Genomic DNA, 27704 nt, shown 5'->3' with positions numbered 1-27704 from the left:
CATTTAGCTTGCTGCTCCTGACTGTAGAAGTGACAGAAGACAGCAGCAGAAGGAGGTAATGGTTTCAAAGTGTATAAATCAGCCATCTCATTGGACAGAAAATAGTCTACATGAGGACACTCAAACTTACCACCATTGTAGCATCTTTACTAGTTAGCCTACTTTGTTTTTCACAGTGAGGAAAAAAGAAAGAGGCAGCAGTCAAAGTAGTTCCAAATCATTTTAAAATCATCAAAAGCTGAGAAATAATCAGTTACGGTTCCTTTTTGGCAGACTGGGACACACTTCCCCGAATCCACATATAACAGAGCTAATTTAGCATTTAGCACTTTTGCTAAGTCTGGAAACATTTAGCGCACTTAGCTCCCCCTAAATTATTGCCATGAAGTAGTCAAAAAATGACACAGAGGTGGGAACACTTCTGCTAATAGCTGAGCTAACTTAGCGCATACCTGTCAAGATTTGGACTGAGAATACGGTGCTACTGTCACAGTCAGTTGGAAAGTAATGTCAGTGGCGAGGTGCAGGGGGTTATGATAATACTGGAGCACAGCAGGAAAGGGGAGTAAAAAACGGGAGTTTCCCGGCCAAAACAGGACACTTGACAGGTATGAAAATTTTAGCATTCAACTCTTTTTGCTAACTCTGAGAACATTTAGCGTACTTAGTTTCCATAAATTACTATATTATTTGACAAACTGGCCAATTGTTGTTGTTTTTTTAAAAGAAAGGCATACCATTTCCTAATTGTTTGGACATGTTCTTTGGAGAGATATGTCTAAAATGCTAGCATGAATAAAAACAAAGAATAATAATAAAAGAAAACTTTCTGGGCCAAGTCAAATGTGCATCTCATAGGGGTGTCCTAACTTACCTAAGAAGTACATATATAACGAGTAAAACAAGATTTTAAGACATTAATTTTTAATGTTTATGCCCATGAAAATCACTTTCTCTCCCAGAGATAACAAAAAAATCAAATATGTGAAGAAGTCAATGTTTATTGGGGCGTCCTACATTTTTCCACATTAACTGTTCATAACTTCTACATGCACTTATTTCTATATCTAAAAGCAGGCAAGTCAGACCCTCCGCAGTTACAGAGGAGGGGAAAAACCTGACAGGAAAATATGATCTCCAGGAGTTGCTAGCATGATTCGGTAACGTAAGTTCTGTTTCTCAGCTGTGACTCGGTTCAGAAGACGTGGTACAGAACAGCGTGAGGACAAGAAAACGGTGTAAAAATAATTGACAGCGGGGAAACGAGTCTCTTCACACACGTTATACAAAAAGCTGACATCACTGGGGAGGATTCTCCTCCTCCTCTTCGGATTCCTCCTGCTGGCTCTTCGTCTGAACAAAGTAGAAAGCAGAAGATTTGAATGAAACTTTATTGGACGCCAGGCTTTGTACAGAGCAGATGTTTAAGAAACAGCCCAACCTGGTGGTAAGCTATTTTGTTTTTCACAATCGAGAAAAAAAAAAGATACAGTTAAAAAAAAAAATAATAATATACCGTATTTTCCGCACTATAAGGCGCACCTGAAAAACCTTCAATTTTCTCAAAAGCCGACAGTGCGCCTTATATATGGACCAATATTGAGCCACAACAGGTCTCGCAACTACGGTAAGCAGCCGCCGACTTCATTTTCCCCCGTAGAAGAAGAAGCGCGCGGTGCATGCTGGGTTTTGTGTAAAGACCCCAAAATGGCTCCTAATAAGAGACGCTTACGACGCAGAGTTTAAGCTCAAGGCATCAGTCACACAGTAGAACACAGGAATAGAGCAGCAGCCAGAGAATTTAACATGAACCAATCAATGGTGCAGAAGTGGAGGAAGCAACAGCTGTTTATTCATTTTGGGAATGAACAGAGTTTTCAGAACGCTGGTTTGTAATCTATTAATAAAGTTTGACTGACCTATCTGACTATTTTGTTGACATTCCCTTTAGCGCAGTTCCATCTAATGGATGCATAACGTAACCCCAGCCTCTACTGTAGCCTCTATTCTATGCACCTTATAATGCGGTGAGCCTTATATATGAAAAAAGTTTTAAAATAGGCCATTCATTGAAGATGCGCCTTATAATGTGGTGCGCCTTATAGTGCGGAAAATACGGTAGTTCCAAATAATTTTAAAATCACTAAAAATCTGAGATATAATCAGTTGCTATGGTTCTTTTTGGGCAGAGGTTGGCACACTTGTGCTAATATGCTAATAATGGAGCAAATTTGTTTTGCCTAGAACTTTTGCTAATTTTGAAAACCTTTAGTGCGTTTAGCTTTCCCTAAATTAATTTTTCCAAATAAATTCCAAAACACAAAATTTTCTTGGCCGTTTTGAATTCCTCCAGCAGTCAGACGTTTATATTTCTGCTCTTATTTTGAAGTGGGTGTAGACTGTTTGTGCAACAGTCCCATTTCTTCTCCTCACGTTTTGGTTTTTTTCCCCCCTATAACTTAATTTCTAGCAACAAGCACACAGGAACAAAATAAAACACAGGCTGTAGAGAACAAGATATAAACGTGAATACGATATTTAAGGACGTCACAGAATATGTAAATTAGAATATCAAAATTAAATTGGTGCTTGAGGGTTGTAGTCTTTCAAGGGCAGATATAATTTGAATTCAAGTTAGCAGGTTAATGGATTAGCACTTTAGCATCAGCACCTGCCCAATACTGTACTGGTGTACAAGCTATTTTTTTAGCTAGTTTGGAAACTGCATTTAAATTCTTATCTGTCGTGTTTTCTAACGTGCAGACACCAGAACCCACCAGTTTCAGAAAGTCGATGAGCTTGTAGGCGTCCTCTCCGGCGGACAGGTCCACGAAGTCCCGCGGTATTCTGTAGCTCAGACACGGACTGGGCTGCACCGTCACCTCGCTGGTGGTGTAGCGGAACGCCGGGCCGTCCTGCCACACAAACCAGCCGTCACGGAGGGATCCGCGTCGGGTCGCGAAAGCAGTGCGCTTTGGGTAAAAACCGGGTTTGCTGACCTGCTGCTGATGGTCGACGACTTCTCCAGACATCAGCTCGTCCCAGCTGAACAGCAGCGAGTCGGTCACCTCTCCGAATGGGTTCAGGTCGATGAGCCACACCCTGCCCTGCAAAAAGAAGAAAAAAAACTAAACCTGTTGCTTAAGCTTTCTGTTCAGCTTTAGTTGCATTACAACCACTACTGGTGTTTTTTATGCAAAAAGAATTCAGGCCAAGTTTCAAACAGTGAATCAGCAGGTAGACAATACATGATTGTTTTGAAAATTTACATCTGAAAGGGTGAAAATGATCATGATAAACCATAATATTGTTGTTTTGACTCTCAAATTTCAAATAAACTTTGATTTTGTACAAGAACGCTGACCGCTGGACCTGGAAGACATTTCAGCTACCCAAAATAAACACAAAGAAAATGAAAAACAATTTAAAATATGAGGTATGCATCTCCAAAACCCTTCCACTGTAGCTCTCTGGCTGAATTTTAGTGTTTTTGTTTTCCATAAATACAGAATTTAGGGGGCAAAAATATACTGTACAGTTTCTTTTTTTTTGTTGTTTTTTTGTGTTAAAAAACCAAAAAACAGAATTAAAACGTACAGTTTTTCATTTAACCATCAAACTTTTTCTTCCATAGCAGGCGTTTATATAAAAAGGGCAATCTTTTTGCCCTGAACGAATTTTATTCAGCAGCATCGAGGGCAAAGCCTCCAGCGTACAACTAGGTGCTGCTCTTCGTTAATCTAACACAGGAAACCTTTTTAAAACTCAAAGTTTGTGTTTTTTTTTCTCGACAAAATATGGAAGAGTCCAACAGGTCTTCTAAAGTAGATAAACGAGTTACCTGGCTGTCTCTGTACACGTCAAACACAACTGGAAATGAGAAGAGAAAAAAAAGACAGAGACATTATTTCACTGTTTTCTTGACTTTCACACAACAAAGGAATCGTTTGAGATGAAATATTAAAATTTCAACACAGGAAAGAACCCAGACTCATTAATCCCCATTTCCAGTTGCATAATTAGCTCATTTGTAAGACTGTGAATAAATGATGACTCACAGTCTTCGTCCAGGAAGCGGTACTGAACGTGCTGGCTGAAGAAGTCCTGGATGGCCTGGGAGATGTGCTGCTCCTGCTTCAGGATGTGCTGGTAGTACTGCGTGTGGTCCCTCTGGGAGACGGCTGCCGGATCGCGCAGACACACGCCAGTGAGCGCAGCTCAAATTGGATTTTATAATTAGCCCGCCGAACACAGGGCAAGGCTCAAACTCGGCCCGTTTTCGCAGGCGCTTCGGCAGGAGACGCTTTCTACTTATGCTTTTGATTCTGATTTTTTTTTTGTTCCTCGTAGAGCGCCGAAGCGTCTGCCGCACGCTGCAGTTATGAGCGCGAGGGTTTGTTTCTTACCAATCAGTTTGTTTTCTTTGACGAAGCAGCGAAACTCTCCGCCGGGAATTAGCTCCGCCCACTTCCTCAACACCAGCTGAGGACAAGGACACCAACCGTTACCATCTAAACCGGGGATGCAACTAACGATTATTTTAGTAATCGATTATTCTGACGATTAATCGGAGAAAACAAAATTTGTACATTCTGCAGATTTTTTTCTTGTAGTCACTTAAGTCTAACGAATATAAATATGTTGCATATAAACATCATTTGTAGCCTGTGAAGAGCTCAATTTTAATACAGTGTAGAGTTAGTATGTGGATTTGTTTTTTTATTAACTGATGAATAATTGGACAGCAAAAGGTGCTTATCAGGAGGTTTTTTCCTTTTTCTTATTTAGAAATTTTGAATCATGTGAAGCTAAAATTATCCCACTTGAGAAGTTCTGGGTAGAAAATATTTACAGAAAATAATTTTTTAATTCTTAAATAAAGAAATGTGTATATTTTTTGTGCTTCTCTGTGTTGTTCTTTCAGCAAATACAATTTCTTTTGAGCGTGTATTAGCCAGTTAGTGACTAATTGCTAAATTAGTCACTAACTGTGACTAATTGTGACTAATTGTGACTAACTGTGACTAATTTACTTTTATTTTTATTTTCTTTTGGACGATTAATTGAGATTAATCGTTTCAGCCTTAATTCAAAAATACTAGCTAATCAGAATTAAATATGACGGCGCGGTTGACATTTATGGTTCTTCATAAATATATACCAACTGGTCTCCAAACTGGCTTCTAGCTTCTCATTTATGCTACATTCAAGTTCCTCTGAAATATAGAATTTTTATCAATAATGACACAAAAATGAATAAAAATGATGGAGTAGAATTTCCTCTGTGCTTCTGTATTTAAGCACAATTAAGAATCTGATCAGGACTTTTAATGTTGGGCCATTTATAACCTGACAACAAATGTTAGAATTTTTTTTTTCTCACTTTTCAGATGTGATTTGTGTTTTTTAAATCAACCTGCTGCTTTAAATGTTTTGCGTGTATGAAAAAAAAGCCTTCTCCGTATGAATACACTGACGCTGCAATATCAAAACAGATTTCCAAATGAAGACTGAAGTACCTCGTAACTGATGACTGGATCTGGAGAGTCCTGGTCGCTGCACTGGAGGAACCTGCAAAGCAAATCGCACCAAAGCTAGTTAGCGCTTTAGCTAGCAGTGGTCTTCACTTTACATTGATTTCCTATGAAAAGGATTCATAAAATTCATATTTCAGCTTTTTCCACTTATGTTATGCCGTTGTTTCCAGTCCCCATAGCTTCCGGTAGGTTCTGAGGGTTGTGCCAAGGTGCACAGCTGTGTGGTATTTTTTTCTTTTTTTTTGTTGTAACTTTATATTCAGCAGAAGAACAGTATATAATATAAAAACATACAAAACAAATGACGACTATTTCACATTTAAATAATCTTTTCTAGACAATATATCTTAAATATCTCCATAACTAGTACACTTAGGAAAAATATATCAAATTGGTATAACTACCACTAACAGCCGAATATACAGCTCTGAAAAAAATGACGAGCCCACTGCACTGAACCCCACTGAAAACCTCCTGGTTATTCCACCAAATATTGATGTCTGAACTCTTCCTAAGTTAAGACAATTGTTTTATTGTTTCTAAATGAATATTAGCATGTTTTCTTTGCATTAGTTGAGGTCTGAAAGCGCTGCATCTTCTTCGTTATTTTGACCATTTCGCATTTTCTGCAAATAAATCTGAAATTTTTGCTTGGAATTTGGGAGACGTGTTGTCAGCAGTTCATAGGATAAAAGAAAAATGTACATCTTACTCAAACACATGCCTATAAAAAGTCAAATCAGAAAAATTGATCATCTTAAGTGGTCTCTTAATTTTTTCCAGAGGTGTATCTATGAAAGATCACGGGGGAAGATGGACACGAAACCACTGTAAAAGAAAACAACAAAAAAAACCCAATTAAAGCAGAAATAAAAATAATAATGGGATTTAGAGCAGATTAATGTCTGATACAGCTTAGAAAAAGTTTAGATGCAAGGGCTGTATAATTTACCCCCGCCCCATAGATTTACATAAATATAAAAACTCTTTTTGTAATGCTTTTCCAATAGGAAGAACAACAGGGCTTACGCCTGCGTGAGGTCGTGCGTGATGAAGTCGGAGCTTTTGAAGAGCAGGAAGACGTCGCCGAGGCTGCGGCACTCCAGCGAGCTGTTCAGAGCGATCCAGTTGGCGTCCTGTCAGAGGAACCAGGTGACAGAGGCTCTACCGGACGCTTCGCCACATCAGCAAACTCAATCGCCTGTGTGTGTGTGTGTGTGTGTTTTACCCGCGGAGCGCTCCAGTTGAGTTTGGGGAAGACACACCCACCCAGGGCGTTGATGGCCTCCAGCACTGTAGAAGCGAATTCCGGGAATTCGGGAGCCTTGGAAAAGGAATCAATTATTTCGTCATAAGCACTCGGTACACTCAGTAGGCATGTTAATAGGTACACAATGCTACACTATTTTTTTTCCACCAGTAGCATTTGAACATAAGTTCAACTTAAAAACATTTCTGTGAAATAAAACCAGAAAATCTTCCATGTTCCTTCATCCGGATGAGACGAACATGCCAACAAGAAGACACGGCCACTGAACTACTTACAGTGGCTATCGCTGTCGTCTCATCATCCGACCACTAGAGGGGAGTAGAGAAGCAACGGAATTATCAGAGAGTGAGAATTAACGGGAAAACAAATCAGATTTTAATGTCTGTGGAAGAGAAAGTCACACATGTGGTGGCAGCATGTTGCTGTGATTGTGTATTTATACAGTCCACCAAATCTAAATGGGAATTTTGACCAACCCAGACAGACACACTTAGAGCAGATTCACACTGAAAAATGGCCAGATGGTCAAAATCTAAAGAGCAAAACATAAAACCTAACATGTGGTACTGAATACTTATTTTACTTTCTTTCCTCAATGTTAGCCATTAACTGCATTATGTAGCCTAACATTCTGCTTATTTACTCTTTTTTTAATACCAAAATAATGTGTAATTGTGCTAATTCATGTTTCCAAATGCACAGAAAATTTCAGAGTGCCCTTTGCACTGAGTCAGGTAAAAAAACAAAACAACCTTCGGTCCACCAGGGGGAGCTGTTGTAAAAGTTGACTTTCTGACAGACATTCTGTTGGGAGATAATAGGAACAGACTCTTCTCTGCTTATGGAATAGTTTCTTCATCTCCTTGAATTTGATTGGTTGAGAAGAGGTGCTTTCATCTGTATTGACCAGCCAATGTTGAGACAGAGACGGCTCCAGTACAAAGTGAACAAAAGTCCTGAGCTGAACCTGAAATTGCCTTGATAAACCATCAGGTTTTAGAATGTGCTGATTAATGCTTCATTTTTCAGTCGTGGTGAACTTTAGCGGACCGCATTCAGCTCAGGGCACACTCTGTGCTAACTTGTAACGGTGCTAACAAGCTAACCTCTTTTCCTGTGTTGCCAGCAAGCTAACGCAGGCTCAAGCGGATGATGAGATGGAGTGAAGTTTCTCCAATCTCAAAGTGACCTTACCTGTACGTCTTCCTCAGCATCTGACTCGCTGTTGTTGGTCTGTATCGGCTGGGAGTTGTGATCACTGGGGAGGCAAGAGGAGGAGCGCTCGTGTAAAATTTAGGGTTTGAATAAAACTCCGAGCCCCGCCCACCGCCAGACGGCTGAGCCACAGCGCCCAGAACCCGTCAATGTTCCACCTGTTACCCTCTGTCTTCTACACACTTTCATTTTCCTTCTCTTCAGAGCAAACTAACACTTCTGCAGGTTCTCTTCCTGCCACCCCCTCCTGTCCATATACATCCCAATGTCATCTGTAAATAATATAATCCAGAGTCTCTGCCTGACCTCACCTGTAAACACGGTGGAACACGTAAGTGACTTGCTGAAGAAGCACTCTTACAGCACACCTCACCACCGTCTCACTATATATTGTCCATGCATAGATCTACAACTAGGCGTACAGATAAAGAAAACAAGTTTTAGCTTGATGAACTCTAACCGGTCAGTAACCTGTCAGAAACTACAAACTGTCTGATCTTTCTTCCAATCAGTGAACACCAGGCCCGAAACGATAACAAATGTTGCTGTTGTCCCAAAAATGATTGCGGTAAATCATAATGTTGCCGTTTTGAGACCATTTTCATCTAATATATTGATAATAGCATAATAATGAAAGTTCACCTTCTCAAAGACGAATAATCTGCAATTTTCTAAACAGCCCGTAACACTGGAACAGGAAAATATTCTTCCGGCGATGGCTGCAGCCTAAAGTACCCGTCTAACCATGTCTTGCGTTATTTGTCTTTTTTGTTTTTTGGATGGGCTGAACCGAAACTAATTTCGTTGTACAATGAAAATAAAGGCTGATTCTGATATTTTAAATATGCAAAATAAAACACGACAACCGAAAGCAACACATAAAATGAAAATAAAAATCACACCCAACGGGAAAAAATAAAAAATAAAATTGATTAGGTCTGTGTGAATAAAATAGTTTGTCAAAAAAAAAAAATAGTAATCAGAAAGGAAATTACTGAACTAATTTTAATTTATGCGATTAATTGCTTATTGCGACATGTTTAGTGAACGTTTAACCTTCTTTAAAGGTTATTAAAGAAGAAAGAAATATCAAAATGAGCTGTTTTCAATCACAGGGAGATTTAAGAACATAGATTGTGGAAGCATAAATATGTAAATAATTATTTTCTACAACACATTTTCGATAAAAGTCCAAATGGGGATCAGAAACAACGTAAGTTAAAACGGGTTGTGAGATAAATTTTTAATTTCTGTGCAGGTCCAAGTAAAGCTCAACGCCATTAATGAAAACATGTACCGTGTTCCGTGAACTGTTCTATTTCTGGTTGTAGATTTTGTGCGTGTGTGTGTGTGTGTGTGTGTGTGTGATTTCATACCTTCCAGAGATTACCAGTGTCCCATCGTCCAGTAAATAGTCTATTACATTCTGAGGCAGTGGAAGGATCAGACTGGGAAACGAGACAGAAATGAATCAGAAACAGATCATGAAAGCAGAGGGAGCTCAGGAGAATCTCTGACTCTGACAAATATTTCAGAACACAAACAACTAAACAAGGTTACAGCTGTGTAAATGTGTCTTGTTGCTAACGTTAGTCGAGTTTTACAGCAGCAGAAACAAACAAGCGCCCCTAGCCTGTTTTCCCACTAAACCGTTTTCGTTTACCTTTTTATCGTGTGCTTCTTAAATATCGGATACCAAACAGAGAACTGACAGTGGACAACTTGCTCCTTCTTCATGCTGTAAGATCCTGGGAAGGAAACATGTCCGTCGCTAAATGTCCTCCGGATACTTAGACCGTTTTAAAATGGCCATGGTCTCCAAAATTCGTTTACAGTCTCAAAATATCAGAAAATGTTCCCAATCGTGTAAATGCAACAGTTTATATTTATTTAACTTAGAAAACTGCGCTTTGCGTGAAAAGCTTTTCCTTTTTCGCGGAGGAGCTATTTTGGAGATGCACACAAGGACGTAAAATGAGTGCGTACACGCAACATAGATCGTTTATTAGTGTGACGATTTATTTTTAAACTTTTTAAACTGCTCTTTTTTTTTTTTTTTTTTTTTTTTACAAAGAAGATCGCATTTGCAGCGAAACTAGAAAGCCCAGTTTGATTATTAGCTCCGTCTTATAAATACATTAGAGGAAAAATTCTCAAAAAATATTTTTATTGCTTTAATTTGTTTGCACAAGGTGTCATCACAAATGGCGCATACGAACAAACTGAACAGCAACACACCTACAGTGAGATATACAGTGGTGGCAGCAGCATGCTGTGGTGGTGATACTATGTCCTGTATGTAGCAAATTTACATATTTTAACATTGAGAATAAAAAAATAAATAAAAATCTGTTATATATTTTTAAAACAGATAAAAGAAAAAATGTTCTTCTGAGTCGCTGACATGGTTAGTAGCTTTGATTTAAACAGAAAATGAAGGGTTTAAATGATTATCCAATCCCTCTCTTGGCTTTATCTGTTTTCATTTACTAATCTAAAAGAGCATCAAAGCACGTGCTGTTGTATTTATCTACCAAAAACGTTCAGTAAAATTGAGAACACTTTAGAAATTATTGTTCAAATATGTTTTTGCTATAACTTATATCTTTATACGAATTTTTTTTATTAAAAAAAAAAAAATCAGATAAAATAAGACAACAGAAAACCTCGTCTGTGACGTTTTCCTTTCAACAGGAAGTGGTGTCAGAGTGACTCATCACTACAACTTTACCCTCTTTTCCCTGCTAGTTAAGCACGGCTGGGATTTCACGTGAGTTAAGTTTCATTTCTTTTAGTTGAAAGGAAAATATAATGCTTAAAATAGGCAGACTACGAAGCCTTGGGCCACTTTCAACTACAGAGCTTACAGCTTCTGATTAACGGACAGAAAACCGGTCTGAACCAGAATAATGTTAAAAACAGGGACAAATTGGCATTTTATGTTGTGTTGCAGCTAAGTGGGTAACTAAGTGCTGTCTTCAAGCTTTAAAATACAACTTATGGCTTTTGAACGGTGTTTGCTTGCACATGTAATTAACAGTAGGTTAATTTTGCACAGGCTTTCTGACTGGACGTTCCTACATTTCCTATAGTGAAAATGAGCAATCCCGAGGACCCTAAAGTGACAACAACACCACATATAATCAAAGAGGAGGTTTGTCAAGTTTTTCTGATGCTATAGGACAAACAGGAAATAGTTGTAATTACTTTTAACAGTTGTGTATATCAATGCAGTACATTTTTTAAAAGAATGTTTAAACTAGAAAACTCCTTACCAGTCATTTTAGAAAGTTTTTGTAAATAAGAGGGTTTTTTTAGGGGTCTCATGTTTGTTAGGGCCATTAAAATCGCTTAATATCCAGCATCCAGATGTATTCTAACAGGGCTGACCCGAGATTTACTGGGGCCCTGGGCAGGACTAGATTTGAAGAACCCAATTATTGATCAGCTACCACAGCCCCATCAGCCAGTTTTAAACAAGAATGTGCAACAAGATGTAACTGCTTAAAACAAGAAGAGCGACAATTATTCTGCTGAATACAATTTTAAAAAATGTCATCAGTTAAACCATTTTTGTTATTTCGCTCTGATACGGAGCTACGCAAAGATCTGGAATATTCCTATGCAGTGCTGAGCATTAAAACAATTTTATTAATTTGTCATGTGACACAGCAAGTTAATAAAACTGATAAAGGCAGGTTTTAATTTCAGATAAGACAGACAGTACATGTGGCCTAGCAGGCAATATGTTGGGCCACCGTTATTTAGCATTTTTACAAGATGGAGAAGAGTTTGCAACCAGCAGTATGAACTTGGCTCACATTATTTCTTGGTGGTACTAGGGGTTGAACGACTACATATTTTTTAAGGTCGACTACATCATGATAATAGTCGAGTCGATGTCGACTAGTCGCGGTGACGTCATAGTGACGTAAGCGCAAAAACCCTTCACAACTACTTGGAGGCTTTATTAGCTATTTTCACGGCAAATATTGACACCCCCCCTCCCCCCCCACACACACACACTCTCCCCTTCTCCTGCTTTTACTAAGTCTATTATGGAGATTCTTCGTGAGCAGCGGGGAAAAGTGTGTTGCACAAAGTCGGGTCTGACTTTTTTTTTCTAAACACTGGCTGATGCTGATGATCTCTGGATAGTTACTATAGGAGTCAAATTATCACACTGACTACATGGAGCTTTTGGAACATCACAAGCCAAACTTGTTATGAACGGATCCCGTTTGGTTACAGCTGAATTCAACGAAACCACCTGCTTCTCCTCCGCCCGATGCGCGGCAGGAAGCTCTGCTGACTCAGCAGATTGAACGATTTAAAATATTTTCTAGTCAACGTCAACATGATAAAAGTCGAGTCGATGTCGAGTTGACTAGTCGTTGTGACGTCATAGCAACGCAAGACGCAAAGCTTTGGAGTAACGTACAGGCTTTATTGCCCGTTTTCACGGAAAAATACGGCATTTATACAGAACAGCAACAAGTGAAACAACAAAACATCGGGATAGTTTATGATAAATAATAAGTTGCTGGGAAACCAACATTCAAAAGGAAACGCACATCTTTTAGATGGCATGTAAAAACAATAAAAAGAGGTGGCGCCGGGGGGGTAAATAAAGTTCACTCGCTGTCAATATTCTCTTCGCTAAGAGTTCGCTAAGAGCACATTGTCATACAAGGACCCAGTAATTTCTACCTGTTTGACAAGATGCGGGTTTTGTCCTCGATCTGTTTTGAAGACGCCATTTTGTAGCCAGTGTTCTGTCAGATCAGCTGTCAGAGTGTCATACACTCTGACAGCTGATCTGATGACACTTCTAAGCACGAAGTGTCATTCTTAGCCCGAACTCACGGCTATATATATGTCAGACAAGTATACACTGTCATTACCAACTACAGGCTTTTATTTAATCAGCAGCTATCATTACCACAGATCTTTATTTAATCAGCAACATAACATCATAATGTATTAGTTAGATCGTCGTGACAAAGACACTCGCGAGCGGCTAAGTGACATCCTTAACGGGAAGGGGGCGAGTTTTAGACGGCTCGTGTTTTGTAGTGGACTGCAGCTGCAACTCCATCTCCTTTTAAAAACACTGTAAAACCACAAATATGCATCCATCTACATATCATTTAAACTAATGTATTAACTTATTTTTCTTCTGTCTTGTGACGTATACTGTGCTGTCAGATCAGCACAGGCTGTCACCACCGGCAATCACATGACTGCGACTAGTCGACATGAAATGTAAAAACTCGCGAGACGTCCTAGAGTCGACTAGTCGACTAATTGGTTCAACCCCTAGGTGGTACTCATACGTTTTTGTACTTTTTTCCTAAACTGCAAATAGACTAGATATGGGTAGTTAAGAAAGTCTCATTATTAATCCATATAAAGTCTTGTGATTCTTAAGGGAGTTCAGTTCATGAAAAAGTTTTGAAATGATGTTGCATTGCACAAATGATCACCGATTCTGCCCTTAAAGGAGTAACACAAGTATTAACAGACTGATATTAGGACTATTGTCCAATAGTGGAGCTACCAGCGGGAAGTGTTTATATACAACGTTAGGGCGGTCTTATAAAATCCTAACAAGTTGTTTTTAGTTTAATGGAAGAAAACATTGAATGAGTTAAATGAGAACGAACTGTTCATTCCACCCGTTGTCTTATCAACTGTTTGTGTTGCAGGTGTTGGCAGAAGGGAAATGGGTAAAGCTGGAACAGACCACATACATGGACCCTGCAGGAAGCACCAGGTGGCGCTCAAGCCTTCATATATATTCTTTAAAGGGCCATTATTATGTTGACTTTTTTTTAAGCCTTGCATCATGTTATAGTGTTATTCCCTCACCAGAAAACATACCAGGAGTGTTGCCTTGCTTCTTTCAGGAATATGTGAGAAATTCTTTCATCTCCATGGCAACCACTCAGTTGTGTAAAACACCTGGGTGGAGCTAGCTCCGCCTTCAAGACAGAGCTCCTCCTGAAAGCTGCAGTTTCCAGGTTTCTGAGATTCTGCCTTACAAAGCAGCCCTCCCAGTGACTCCCCCACTCAGCTCCTTCAGACTAGCCAGAAGCAATTAGCAAACACCTGGTGGAATTGCGCATCAGCTGAGCTCATTATAGGAGCTACTTCTCAGTGAAATGCTGGTAAAAAACGCTGTTAAAGCGTTCATAGAGGAGCCGCGTTGTGATGACTGATGACTGCTTGGAGGCGGAGTTTCTTAAAGAGACAGAGACCCAATTCAAGGCGTTAAATTACAATGTGAAATTTCTTTTAAGTTATATCTGATACATAGAGCATTTCTATAACAACTTAAGGTAACATGGTTACTTGATTGTGCTATAGAATGGCACTATGTGGCTGGAGAATAAATATTACTGCCCCTTTAAGAAGTGAATCAGTGGCTCATGGTGTTTCCTCCTATCTGCGTTTGCAACTCCCAAGAACCTGGGAGACGGTGAAGCGGACGACCAGGAGGACCAACACGGAGGCAGACGGAGTAGGAATCATCGCGCTGCTGAAGCGGACGCTCCATAAAGACTGCGTCGTCATGGTGAAGCAGTTCCGTCCTCCAATGGGAGGCAACACCCTGGAGTTTCCAGCAGGTCCCGTTCCAAGAAACCAAATACCTAAACGCCCCCCCACCCCTCCACACACACACATTTTAGGCTTCTGTAATAAATCTGTCCCGTTAACTAACCTGTCCCCCGTCCCATGCTGTGAAGTTTGGAATGTTTCTGGCTGTGAACACAGTCCTGGCTGTGTTCAGGACTGATCGATGAGGGGGAAACAGCAGATGTGGCTGCGCTGAGGGAGCTGAAGGAGGAAACCGGCTACAAAGGAGAAGTGGTGGGAGTGACTCCAGGTATTTCTACACAGTGAGGTGGATCTGATTGCATTAGCTCCTCTATCTTATCTGGAGCTGGTGGGAGTGGGATGACGGCTGCATGTTGTGGCTGCAGTGACCTGTCTGGACCCCGGCCTGTCCAACTGCACCACCCAGATCGTCCTGGTCAACATCAACGGAGACGACGTGGAGAACATCAACCCCACACAGCAGCTGGGTGAGGACACACTGGTCCACACACACAAAATAGTCAAACAGTCATAAACAGACAACCCAGAAACTCTCCTATTCAAAAGTTTCTTCAGTCAAAACAATAAATGTATGGAATGAAATGTCATTTGAACAAGAAACCTCTGCAAAAAAAAAGAAAACAAATGTGAGCAGGGGTTTTAAAATCCCTTAAATTCATAGAAAAGGACAAAAAAGGAAGAAAAAATGTAATTCTAAGGTGATTGAAGAAGGAATTTAAAAACTGAAGTGCTTGCTAAAACAAAACGTATGTTTCAATTTAAGAAAAACTCCAACCCTACATACACACATTTTTCAGGTTCCGAACGGGTTCCTGAATTCTTGACAATACTTGAATTTCAGTTTGGTGTTTTCAAGGTTGAATTGTGTATAAAGTCAGTGAAAGTGCTTGATATTCAAAGTGTGCAGCTTTGAAATAAATTGCAATCTAACATTTGGTTAAAAGTCTAAATTTGAGAAAAAAATGTGGGTTCAACTATAAATAACATTTTCCAGACTATTTTTCTTGTTTTAGGTTAGTTTGGTTGTTTTTCTGCAGAGAACTCTCTCACATTTCTAGCCATAAATCATGGATTGTCATTGAACATATTTATTTATTTTATTTTGTCATTCCCAGACTTTCTACTAATACAACTGAAAACAAAATCAAGAGATTTGCCATTAAAATCCTTCATTAGTACAAGTCTAGAGATAAAAAAGTCTAAATAAAATTGACCAGTAGGTGGTGCTGGTGTGAAGCTTAATATTTAGATCTAACCTGAGATGTATAAAATGAATCTTGCTGTTGCCTTTGAGAGTCAGGAAGTTGTTGCTTCTTAATTTCTATACTGAGTTAATTATCAGGAAGTCAGACATTTGCTATAATAACAGGACTTCTTGCACTTTTCTGACCAATAAGAAGCTTTTCATTCAAAATATAAACATGGCAGCACGACAACAGTCTGCAACAGTTAGCTCTAAATGATCTTGGAGATTTACAGAAAAAATGACTTTACCCATAATGCATAGCATCATGTGGGGGGAACATCAACTGTTAACATAAAATGAGGATTTTAGGCCTACTGCTGCCACATGACCTAAACAAATAAAATGAGTTATTGCTACAGCAACTGAGGGAAATATGACGTCACTTGTCCAAAAGTCGACTCAAATTTGGTCGTCTGCGTAAATACGATCCCAAACACAGAGGCAGCTGCTTTGAGTTGCTGCAAAGCGTTGCCTGTGTTAACGTGCAACGGGTGTGGCCCATTAAGCTCATCCTCCGGCAATTCAGCTCCATTTAAAAATCTGTTTCAAACTATAAAGAGCTGGGCGGCTTAACCCGGCTCTCCTCTGCTCTCTTCCAGGCGACGGAGGTGAGTTTCACCTTCTTTTTTCCTTCACAAATGCGTTTTTCCTCCCTGGACACACAAATCATCACGCCGGCCTCCATCGTCTCTTCCAGAGTTTGTCGAAGTTATCCTTTTACCGCTCGATGAGTTCCAGTGCAAAATCGACGGTAGGTTTTCGAAAAAAAATGACTTCGGCCAAGTCATGAAACACGTTCAAGTTCATCTCACTGAGTTAGCATAGAGCCGAGAAATTTTCATATTAATTTGCTAAATTGTTTTAGCCCTCAAAGCTTGATAAAATAAGCAAGTAAAATAAGTTTTTGAGTGAAACTGATCTAATATACACATTTATTGAACTGCTACTGGTAATGTAGCTAACTATGATTTCTTGCCCAGACCTGATCCGGAGGGAGAAGATCATTGTGGACTCCAAGGTTTATATCTTTGCCATGGGAATGGCTCAGGCCTTCTTCAAGCCCAGGGAGCTGCCCGTCCTAAAGCAGTGATGGAACAAGGAAGAGCTAGTCTTTACTCTTCTCAATTTGACTGCGGATTTGTTTGGAAAACGTATGGATTTGTGCTTTTTAATCTAAATGAATCCGGTACTCCAATATTGGTCTCGTTAGTCGTTTCAACGAAGCTGTAAAGAAATAATGAAAGAGAGCAGGGTCAAAACTACATTAACCCTTGCTCTCAATGTCTTTCATTCTCAACATGAGATTTGTTTAATGTTTGACATTCCTTGAGTGATGATTAGGAACATTTAATTGCATCAAACCTTTTTAATGTAGTTCTCAGGAAACATTCCTTAATAATTGCTAACATTGTTTTCAAAGAATCTTGGCACATTTGTTGCTAAATTAGTTGTTATGGTGAATGTAAATATGCCTGATGATGCATTAACAGTGTGGGAGGGTGTTTTACTCTGTAGTGTTCGGTGATGGTAATGCCAACCCAGTCAGCTGATTGGGTCATTCTGTACCCAAACTACTGACCAGTGAATAAAAAGTGTTTCTACCTGCGTTGTGACTGGAATGTGTGCCTTTTATTTCACGTTTTTCCGTAACGGACTAACTGCTGACAGGTTAGAGGCCCAGTTAGAGAAATTAAGATTAGCCCAGGGCAGAGCAGGGCATGGTGGGAAAACCAGAAAGGAATCATTACTAACAAAATATTTGGCACCAGAGGGCGCCCTTTCCCCTTTCTCCACTCTTACCACTGTCCAACGTTTAACGATGTTGCTGAAATTCCAGCTGTAAAGGAAACCAAAGCTCACTTTATCTGGTTGACGTGTAATTATGTTCAAGTTTGTTGTAATTAATAGATGAACTTCGCACCACCTTGCTTTTTTTTTTCTAAAAAGAAAATTGTTAAAATGAAAATGTGAAATACTCAGCTATGCTATAAAATCTCAACTATGCACTACTAAATTTTTTGTCTCTTAAAATCCAACAAAAAAAAAAACCCTATAAGAACTTTAGGTTATAATGTGACAAAATGTCAAGACCAAGTTTGTTTATGTAGCAACTCCTGTTGCACAAAGTGCCTTACGAACCAAATTCAACTAAACTCAAAGACATCATGCAATAAAAATGTACAGTGTAACCAATGAGGTTCGAGCTCAGACTCTGGATGGGACACCATCCATTTTGGCTCGACTGAAAAACAACAAAGTAACATGAAATTGAACCCTGCAACAGGAAGTAGGTGTAGAGGCCAACATTCTGAGTATGTGCTCCTCTCTTTTTGCTCCACTGCGGTTTTGACCATCTGGACCGTTTGAAACCGAAGGACAGAGATGGAGCTGTCCAATCTGCAACAAACAGATGAATAACATTAGCTGGAAGGAATGGCTTCAGTGTGTGTGTGTGTGTGTGTTGTATTCACCACTGCAGATGCACCAGCACCACTCTCATCTCACAGCTAATAAAAACAAGACATTTAAGAACAGAGCTTTGTCAGACTAATTAAAAAACACTTTTAATACAGAAATGAAGGCTTAATGAAAAATATATTTAATGCATGCGCAAAGGCAGTGATGGCATAGTTACTTTGAAAAAGTAACTAATCAGATTACTGATTACTCCTTGAAAAAGTAACTTAGATTACTGATTACTTGATTTGGAAAGTAACTAAGTTAGATTACAAGTAACGTTTTAGTCACTTTCAGCAGTTGCTGACCTGTGACGCCTCTCTGTCCCTCCATCGACCTTTGCCCTGAGACGGCTCTCTGTCGCTCGGGTCCTGGCATCGAGGCGTTTCTGTCGGTCCTGGCATCGTGACGCCTCTCTGTGCCTCCGTCGATTTCTGCCACGACCTTACCTTAGTAATTATTTTCAATCATATGTAATAAATTTGAATATTACTTAAAAAAGGCTGCACAGACCTGATTCAGAAGAAAATTAAATTATCTGTAGACCTTCTCATCGATATCCAATTCTTTCGTTTTTAACCAATATATATTCTTCGTCTTAGAATTTTTTTTTCTATTCTCTATTTGTAATTTATTTGTATATTTGTTTAATTTACTAGTATGTACAGTACAGACCAAAAGTTTGGACACACCTTTTAATTCAATGAGTTTCCTTTATTTTCATGACTATTGACATTGTAGATTCACACTGAAGGCATCAAAACTATGAATAACATGTGGAAATATGCACTAAACAAAAAAAGTGTAAAACAACTGAAAATACCCCTTATATTCTAGTTTCTTCAAAGTAGCAACCTTGTGATTACTGCTTTGCACACACTCTGCATTTTCTTGATGAGCTTCAAGAGGTCGTCACCTGAAATGGTTTTCACTTCATAGGTCAACCTGCCCTGTCAGGTTAATAAGTGGGATTTCTTGCCTTATAAATAGTCATGAAAATAAAGAAAACCCATTGAATTAGAAGGTGTGTCCAGACTTTTGGTCTGTACTGTATGTATAAATATATATTCATTTATTTACTTATTATCAGTATTGTTATTTTTTCTTTCTTTGTTTCTTCCTCTGCCTCCTGTGGAATGTCGTGTTGCTAGAAGCTCCTGCAGGGATTGGATCTCTGCTGGCTGTTTGTCTTGTGCTTAGACCTGGATATGGTGCGTTCAGGGTGTGTTGGGTTCTGGGAGAAATCAGCTTGAACTTCTTTCTCTCTCTATCTATAACTACCGCGCGTTTTCATTGTGCTAATGACTGATGTATTTCAAGCTGTAAAATTCAATAAAGAAAGTTGGAAAAAAAATAAAAATAGGGCTGCACAGTTTTTATCACTGTTGCCTTGCAGTAAGAAGGCTCTGGGTTCGATTCCCGGCCCGGCGTCTTTCTTTCTGCATGGAGTGTGTATGTTCTTCATGTGCATGGTGAGTTCTCTCCGGGTACTCCGGCTTCCTCCCAAAGTCCAAAAGCATGACTGTCAGGTTAATTGTTCTGTATAAATTCTCCTCAGGTGTGTGTGTGCCTGGTGTAAAGTGAGGGAGAAGCAGCAGCAGCGCTGAACGGCACAGAGAGGAGTTAACTGTTAACTGTTAGCTGTTAGCTGTGGCTCTGCAGCACAAAGAAAAATACCCTCCAGTAAGTAAATAGTCAAAGCAAAAGACATGTAACACATTTTTATTTGCTTTCACTGGTCAACAGGAAGAAACACATGAATAAAAATCAGACTGCAGTTTGTTCATTTCATTACTTTGGCTCAATCATGATAAACTGCCTTGTTATGCCTGAAATCAAAACTAGCTAAACTGGCTACATTGCTTTGATAGACTTAGCTTTTTTTTTTGTTAAAGATAGAAAATATCTCAATTATATTTAGCCCTTCAACTCTGACATTAATAAGAAGAGTTTGGAGCAGGAGAGCTGAGCGTTAGCACTAGCTGACAGCTCGGTGGAAGCTGAGAGCAGAGGGGCTTTTTTGCAGAGCAGCTGACAGGAAAAAAAAGAAGGAATGCATTTAGTTCTTACTGTTTTCAACGTAGATCCTTTAAAACCACACAATAACATCTGAATATTTTTTCCATAAAATCCCTGGTGCTTTGAGCGTTAAGTTGAAGTTATAATACTTTCCAGATATTCACCTACCAGGTTCTCAGCCATCCAGGACATGGGGAAACCAGAAAAGGTTTAAACATAAAGCAACTTAACAAGTTATCATTTAAATAACACATAACTTTGTATTGAGAGCCACTACAATAAATCTATTTATGAGGAGTTTTATTAAGTGGAGTCACTCATTAAAGCTTGTTTTTATTTAGAGTCTTTATTTTTGTAAAGGTGTAGCAGAGATTAAATCAGTGACACTGAACCAAACTCATATACAACATTTAGATTTTAGTTTGTTTTAATTGTAGTCTCTATGGGTCTCAACAGTTTGTTAACTGAGAAAAACACTTTTGTTGTACATTAACACTTACTAGTCATCTTTGTTCCTGAAGCTTGAACACATTAAAAGCTTTTTAAACCACGTTACAATTCACTGTAACTTTTCTGACTCCCCCAAAATTACGTTTAAGAAATTTCCTTGTTTATCGTGCCCCCCCCCCAAATAATGAGATGGGATTTGCTCCCCTGAATTATGTTGCACTCACCCACACTGTTTCCAGGAAGTACTAAAGTACAAAAAGAGACTTTTTAACATTTTATCAAAGGATAAAAGGAGTAGTGTCAATATCTTGGCTTACAGCATTGCCAAAAATGTTTTGTTTTTATTTAATTTAAAGTAATTTAAGGGCATGCACTGATTACTGTTTCCAAGGCAATGCAATAACAGCTGAAATGAGCCTGTTTCTGTTTTTAAAGTCAAATAAATCTGCAAGTGAATTGCAAAACAGTGAGATAAAGTATTATAATGTGGAGAAAATTGATCCCAGGGATCGCATTCAGTGCCAAAAAAGTCTGGCCCGAACATTGTTCCTTGAGGCGCACAATAACTAAAAGTGCAATGTATTTTGTTTTTTTTTAACTGAATGGACTTACATTCATATAGAATGTAAATAGGACCTAAGCCACTGAAGAACAAGTCCTCTGAATGTGAAAAGCATATTTTTAATGCTCCATTAGACATCAGCTTCTGGACACTTTAACAAACTAGACCGCAGGAATTTCTCCCAACTTCTCCCCATTCGTTATCCAACGCCATCTGGTTCCGATCTGCTGCAGGAGCGCACTTGGACGGGAAAAGTAAGCAAATGTTGCAGAAGTGTAACAGTTGTCGCCTTCTTCCTAACTGCTGTGGCACAAGTTATAGCCTGGTGGGTTACTTTGGGCTCTGAGCAGAGCGCTAGAGAAGACCAGATGCTGATTGGACGTGGTCCACAGTCTCTCTGAATTGCTTGGTTAATTGGGGAAAACTCTGTCCTGTGAAGCACATGTGAACCAAAGAGCTCAGTGGAGTAGAACAGAACTGTCATTGTTCTTGTAAACGGTCTCTGTTTGTCCTGGATATGGTCTACAGAAAATCTACGAAGAGGCAAATTTTCCACCTCACTGTGGCGGTTTTCCACAAATGGAAATAATTCTGGCAGTGCTGGCCGACCAGAAACCTGGATCCACTGGACAGCGGTGCTTTAGACCTTTGATGTACGTGGAACTAAACGTCATCGTTTCTCATAGTTTGCAACTTTCGTTTAAGTTACATATTTAAAATGTTGCAAAGAAGTCGAAGATCAAAACCAGGGATTTTCTTTGGGAACAGAACAGATCTTGCTTTTCTTTCTATGTAATGAAGCATCTTGTTTCAATGACCTTCCTGCCTTTGTTAGATTACAGTTATGTTATGTTATTCCTATGAATGCACCTCCTCTCTGCATGTGTTGGCTGCTGTCTGTCATGGAGAAATAGGGATCATAACATCTAAATCTCTCACCACTGGAATCTATATTTTCAGGTGAGTTGATTATCACTGTGAATCAATAGATTAATGCATTGGTACATTTTCAAAGTGGTTGTTGGATTGTTCCCGCCTTACTTACACGTCACTTAGCCACACTTAGGATCCAGCCACACTTAGCATCCAGCCACAGTTAGCCATCCAGCCACACTTAGCATCCAGCCACAGTTAGCATCCAGCCACAGTTAGCCATCCAGCCACACTTAGCATCCAGCCACAGTTAGCATCCAGCCACAGTTAACCATCCAGCCACACTTAGCATCCAGCCACAGTTAGCCACACACTTCTCTCTCAGGACTTTCTCTCCTTCAGTGTTCCATTAGTGCAGTCGCAACTTGGAAAAAAACCAAAATAAAACACGCGTTCTTACTTTGCTCTGTCAACAATTTCAATTTCTTTTATATATATAAAAAAAGAAATCTTATACAATTTGATCTTGTTTTTAGGCAATATTTCCTTTGCTTATTGAATTGAGACAAACAGTGTATTTACTTGTATTTTTACAAGTCTCTGTTGTAAGGGAAATCTTGGATCTCAGTCAGACAAGCTGACCCCAGGTTTCAAAGGTGGATAAAAAAACCAAACAAAATAAAACTATCAAGTCCGCAAGGTTCAAACCTTCGTCTTAAAAATCTCCACCCTGATGAGCTTTTATAGTCCCTGTCCTCTTTAATGTGAATATTATCCAAAAACACCGATTTAATTACATTTATTACGAGGACAGCACTGCCCATGTTAGAGTAGTTTCAGTACGTTCATTTTGATTTCTTTCATTTGTACTTTTTTGTTTTTTTGGTTCAGCACCTTCGTCCACATGCTTGCTCCAGTCATAGCTTGTAACCCCCCCCCCCCCACTATTTTCAGTAACGGTTTTCTTCTCATTGTTTGTCCTTAAAGGCAAGATGGGTTTATTTTGAGTTTCTATTTTTCATGATCTCCTTCTTGTCCATTTATTTACATCTTGCCATTTAAGTCACTCCATTTGTTAGTTAATTTATGCATCTATGTTGCCCTTTAATTCACTTAGCTTAGTATTTATTTGTTTTCCTTGTGGTTTTAGTTTCTCTGTGTAGCCTGTTCCTCAGCACAGCTGTTGTTAATCGTCTCCTCCTCTTCAGTCTCTTCCACTTTCCCCTCAGCCATTTCTATTTCATTCTCATTTCCTCCGTTGTTCTGCTCATTCCTCTGCGTATTTAATCCTGGTTAACCTCATTGCTCTCTACTACTTGCTCTGTCTATCTATGCAGGCGGCAGTTTTGCGAGTCTTTCGGTTTGTATTAATAAATCCACTCTCCAAGTTCGTCCCAATCTTGAGTCTGCATTTCAGTCCGGCCTCAAAACCACATGACAAGACATGACATGACACACAGTCTCCTATAAGGCTTCATCAACTCTGACCAGATTTATTGTGTTTGCTGAGCCAACAGCTCTATGAAATATCGACCTCAGTAAATCCCTCTCTGGGGGAAGTGAGGCGAAGCAAAACTAAGCAGCTGTGGGAGCCAATAAATCCGATCTTTAAACCAACAATTCACTCAAGTGTGAAACGTTCAGGCCTCAGTTGGCTTCATGTAAAAATGAGCTTTTATGCTCTTTACCTTCACTTTATTTAATGTCATCAACCTTCAACCAAGGATTGTTCAACCTGGTGCAATCTGTAAGAAAATTTAAAGAGTAAAATAAAATGTTTTCTCTTGTTTTCCTGTGTGGTGAAACCAACAGATCTGCAGTTGTTAGTGCCTCAGCAGGTGCTGGGTTGGAATCGCAGCCTGGACGCTTTCTGCATGTTCTCAGTGGACATGCATGAGTGACCTCCAGGTATTCGTCCCACAATCCAAAACAGTAACTCTCCAATTTGACTCGGAACCTCAAAAAAAAAAAAAATGCTTACATTTTCTGAAGTACGAGAAGAAGAAAACGAAAAATATTTCAACAGTTTAACAGGCAGTTCTACAAATACATTCTCCCACAACCGGCCCTCTGAGGACGTTTATGATCTCCATGCGGCTCCAAAGTGAAGATGAGTTTGACGCCGCTTGTCGTGTTTGGTGAGTTCTGAGTCGGACCGAGACGCAGACGGGAAGATGGAATGAACCATGTGAACCGAACAAGACGAGAAAAAAAAATACCTGGTGAGATTTTGTGTTTCTCCATTGTGGGGAAGAGGAATAAGTGGCGAAGTCGCTGAGACAAAAATGATGAACGGAAACAAAAATAAATCCGAAACCTAAGCTGACAAACTAAACTAACAGAAGGAATGAGCTAAAACGAGAAGAAAATGCAAAGCAAATCCAAAAAACTCAAATAACTGAACAAATGGAGGAAGTAAACTGGAAATGGGGGGGAAAAGATAATGGAAGATATGAAAGCAGAAACTCCACAACAGGAAGGGATGTGACATCACTGCCCTGGCACAGAGGAATTCAACTGTCTGGCACAATCCTGGCGAACCAGCAGAGTTCAGGGTTATTATGTAGGAGCTGCATGTTTTTCCTAACCACTCTAGTTTGGACAGGATCCACTGAGCTTATTAACGGCCAGTAGGAGCCAAGCAGCACTAACAACTGCTTCCAGCCAACGACTTCCCGCCAATCCACACACACACACACACACACACACCACTGGCACACTGCAAAACTCCACCGACTCCCTCCAAATTCCAGCTAATTATTAGCATGTGTGTGCAGCGGTGCATTGCATTATGCAGAAGGAAGTCGTTGGAGCAGAACAAGAACTTTATGAACTCTGTCAGCATGTAGCTTTCGTTGGCTCATTTATATCATTGTTTTCAATATGTATCGCTTTGAATTGTTCACTTAGCTACTGTTGTGAGCTACTGTAACTGTGGATTAAATCAATCTCTTTTATTTTTTCCTTGGCTGGCCACAAGATGAAGTCACGTAGTCCTACTTTGGCAAATGACTGACGCTGGCGAACATGATCAGAGAAACTTGCTTCCCCTGAGATATGACTATTCAAGTCCTAGCAGTGAAACGAACAGTTCTCCATAACTCACTAGTCATTTAAAAAGAGTGTTTCTGTTCAGACGCAATGAAGAAGAAAACAACCTGGACTGAGGGATGGGAGCTAATATTGTGGCCTGGCACAAGAAAAGCAGCAGCAAACTGTCAGTAAATGCATGCTGAGATCCTCCCGTCCATACTAGAGGATGTAGGTGTCGGGTCAGATCAGATCGTTGGTCTTTTTCTGCAAAAAGTCTTGAGTTCCAATTTAGTTGCTGCAAATCATTTTGCAGAGAGCGAAGAGATGAAGTGTGGGTGTGGAAGTGACACCTCTCAGAAAACGGCATGTATTTGCACGCCAAGAGCATTTTCTTCCAGGTATCTCGACTTTCTGAGTTGCATTTTCTTGTGAATTTTTTTTTATTTTTAATTTGCACTACAAACAAACCTGTGAGCAAGCGAGTTTTCCCCAAACAATCTGAAGTTCGGCTCCATGGCAGAACGGGCCGATTTTGGACCCAGTGGCTTTGTGTTTTGGAGGATCTGGTTTCCAAGCAACGATCTGCCAATTCATCAACGGGTCGTGGGGAAGGGGAACTGAAAAGGTTCGACAGAGGTTGTGGCCAAAGCGTTTTTGTAACATTTTGCAGCCGTCAAGCAGTCACATTATTAATATTGTGCGGATGTTTTCATCTCTTCCCTTTCTGGAGTTCTGTAAACCTCTCTGGGATCGCATCACGTTTCAATTAGACTTCAAAAGAACAACTTACTCAGTGATGTCTGAGCATATTTAATTTAAAAGTCGGCGTTCGCTGGAGCTTGTTAAAACTCCTCCAGATGTACAAGTGAAACACTGGTCAATGAAAAGGAGTGCGAGAATTATGGAATTATGGGCGCACACTATCATGGGGACGCCACAAGAATCACTCATGAAAAATGATCATAATAACATGTTAAAAATAAGAATGTGTAAAAGCATGTTGACAGATATAAGAAATACAAAGGCGTCATGTTTTCTGGAAAACATAAATGATGTGTCTCCTGGTCCCGTTCCATTATACCTCCGTCTCAAGTTTGGCAGACAGCTGTGTTTGGAGAAGGGCTCAAGGAGTCGGGGTAAAAAACCCCCAAAAAAAACTAGACAGTGGAATTATTTTTACTATTGCGGGCAAAAAAATCTTTTTTTAGAAAAGCACCATTTTACGTGCTTGTTGTTCCCTAGTGGAGCAACACTAGACGTCTTTGAACAAATAAAAAACGTGAAAAATGAATACAAAATCAGCAAACAGATCAGAAAAGGCCCAAATGTTCAACCTGATACAACTGACTGGCTGCAAAAATGACGTCCTCTGAACAGCAAGTGCTGCGTTGCTAATGTTATATTGAGTGTGTGTAACTGTTTTTGTAGTAGTTTCTTTTTTTTGCAAAGGACAACAGCTATTATTATTAGCCGAAGTCGTTAGCGGTGACGGTAGCTTGCAACAGTGTAGCTGTTGTCACGGCAATGGCTAATGGGGACCCAAATAAACAAACAAAAAGTCTGTTAATCTATAATAACACCTGTCTCACAGGTTTTTATTGAAGACCATATGCCCTCCAAATATGCAAATATTTGATTGCAGAGCAGCCAGTCAAAGAACGCCACACATTTTCCATGGCTTCTGATTGGCTGTACCCCCAAGACATGAAAGACAATGGATGTTTTCCTCTAAGACGGTTTCTACTGTGTGTATTAAGGTATTTTAAGGTATATTTGGTCTTTGAACTATTAGAATAGGCAGTGTAAATGTCTTTAGAGACCCAATCAAAAATAAATAAATGACTCATTCTGGATCATCTACTTGCTTAATTAGTGCATCTCAATTTAGATTTTAATAATTACCTTACATACAACATTTATTTTAGCAACTTATGTGTAGAATTGTGACACTTTTACAAATGAATGGGCTTCATAGTAGAAGAGAGGCTACTGTATTCTCCTCCCAGAAGGTTCCGGCTCTATGTGAGGTCTGTATGCACGGGTCAACTCCAGCTTCTGCTGTTGCTTCGAAAACAAAATGCCAGATTAACTATGTATTATAAACTGACTGAAGTGTGGCGATGTGTTTCTACTTTGGCTTCGTTATGGTCTGCTGACACATCCAGGCGACACCCCACCCATCACTTGTTTACTTTTGAGATAGGCTGTAAGGAAAGGGCCTGCTAGACTTGACGTAGGAATAAACAATCTGACGGCAACGTACTTAAAAATTCCAAAGTCATCAACCGAAGCAGTTCATCTTTGAAATTACTGCTGGAAACTTGCAGAAATGTGTCAGAGCTCAGATGAGAATTACATGCTGTTTGGGGAACATGTTTACATCCTCCAAAGACAGGAGGATGTAAACAGTTAGAGATTTTC

The 27704-nt window shown here is 39.6% G+C and overlaps 2 protein-coding genes across 3 annotated transcripts; one reads left to right on the top strand and one right to left on the bottom strand.

Moving 5' to 3' along the window:
• Positions 1 to 207: 207 nt before the first annotated feature.
• Positions 208 to 9795, bottom strand: cdc123 (cell division cycle 123). Of its 2 annotated transcripts, XM_005808029.3 has the most exons (13): positions 9686 to 9795; positions 9399 to 9470; positions 8002 to 8065; positions 7083 to 7115; positions 6766 to 6861; positions 6567 to 6673; positions 5520 to 5571; positions 4407 to 4482; positions 4059 to 4181; positions 3842 to 3870; positions 3000 to 3107; positions 2778 to 2915; positions 208 to 1353 (listed from the first exon to the last, which is right to left on the bottom strand). In XM_005808029.3, the coding sequence occupies exons 1-13, from the start codon at positions 9757 to 9759 to the stop codon at positions 1300 to 1302; spliced, it is 1026 nt and encodes a 341-aa protein (XP_005808086.1). In that variant the 5' UTR covers positions 9760 to 9795; the 3' UTR covers positions 208 to 1299. The 2 variants fall into 2 exon arrangements, with proteins under 2 accessions (XP_005808086.1, XP_023206303.1); XM_023350535.1 differs by having other exon boundaries at positions 2778 to 3107.
• Positions 9796 to 10711: 916 nt separating this feature from the next.
• On the top strand, positions 10712 to 17495 carry nudt5 (nudix hydrolase 5). Its single transcript, XM_005808030.3, has 9 exons — positions 10712 to 10792; positions 11081 to 11176; positions 13731 to 13798; positions 14491 to 14651; positions 14816 to 14911; positions 15009 to 15110; positions 16489 to 16497; positions 16587 to 16640; positions 16870 to 17495. The coding sequence occupies exons 2-9, from the start codon at positions 11120 to 11122 to the stop codon at positions 16977 to 16979; spliced, it is 657 nt and encodes a 218-aa protein (XP_005808087.1). The 5' UTR covers positions 10712 to 10792; positions 11081 to 11119; the 3' UTR covers positions 16980 to 17495.
• The last annotated feature ends 10209 nt before the right edge of the window (positions 17496 to 27704 follow it).

The sequence above is a fragment of the Xiphophorus maculatus genome, chromosome 17 (assembly GCF_002775205.1).
Source record: "Xiphophorus maculatus strain JP 163 A chromosome 17, X_maculatus-5.0-male, whole genome shotgun sequence".
Classification (NCBI taxonomy): Eukaryota; Metazoa; Chordata; class Actinopteri; order Cyprinodontiformes; family Poeciliidae; genus Xiphophorus; species Xiphophorus maculatus.
Note: the sequence above shows the minus strand (reverse complement) of the source record. Positions and strands in the feature narration are given on the sequence as shown.

Coding starts and splice junctions, on each gene's coding strand:
- nudt5 (XM_005808030.3), top strand. CDS start 11,120: ATGAGCAATCCCGAGGACCCTAAAGTGACAACAACACCACATATAATC. Junction 11,177..13,730: donor CACATATAATCAAAGAGGAG/GTTTGTCAAGTT, acceptor TTTGTGTTGCAG/GTGTTGGCAGAAGGGAAATG. Junction 14,652..14,815: donor CACCCTGGAGTTTCCAGCAG/GTCCCGTTCCAA, acceptor GGCTGTGTTCAG/GACTGATCGATGAGGGGGAA.
- cdc123 (XM_023350535.1), bottom strand. CDS start 9,759: ATGAAGAAGGAGCAAGTTGTCCACTGTCAGTTCTCTGTTTGGTATCCG. Junction 7,116..8,001: donor ATGCTGAGGAAGACGTACAG/GTAAGGTCACTT, acceptor ACTCCCCTCTAG/TGGTCGGATGATGAGACGAC. Junction 3,108..3,841: donor ACGTGTACAGAGACAGCCAG/GTAACTCGTTTA, acceptor TTCTTTTTGCAG/GGCAGGGTGTGGCTCATCGA.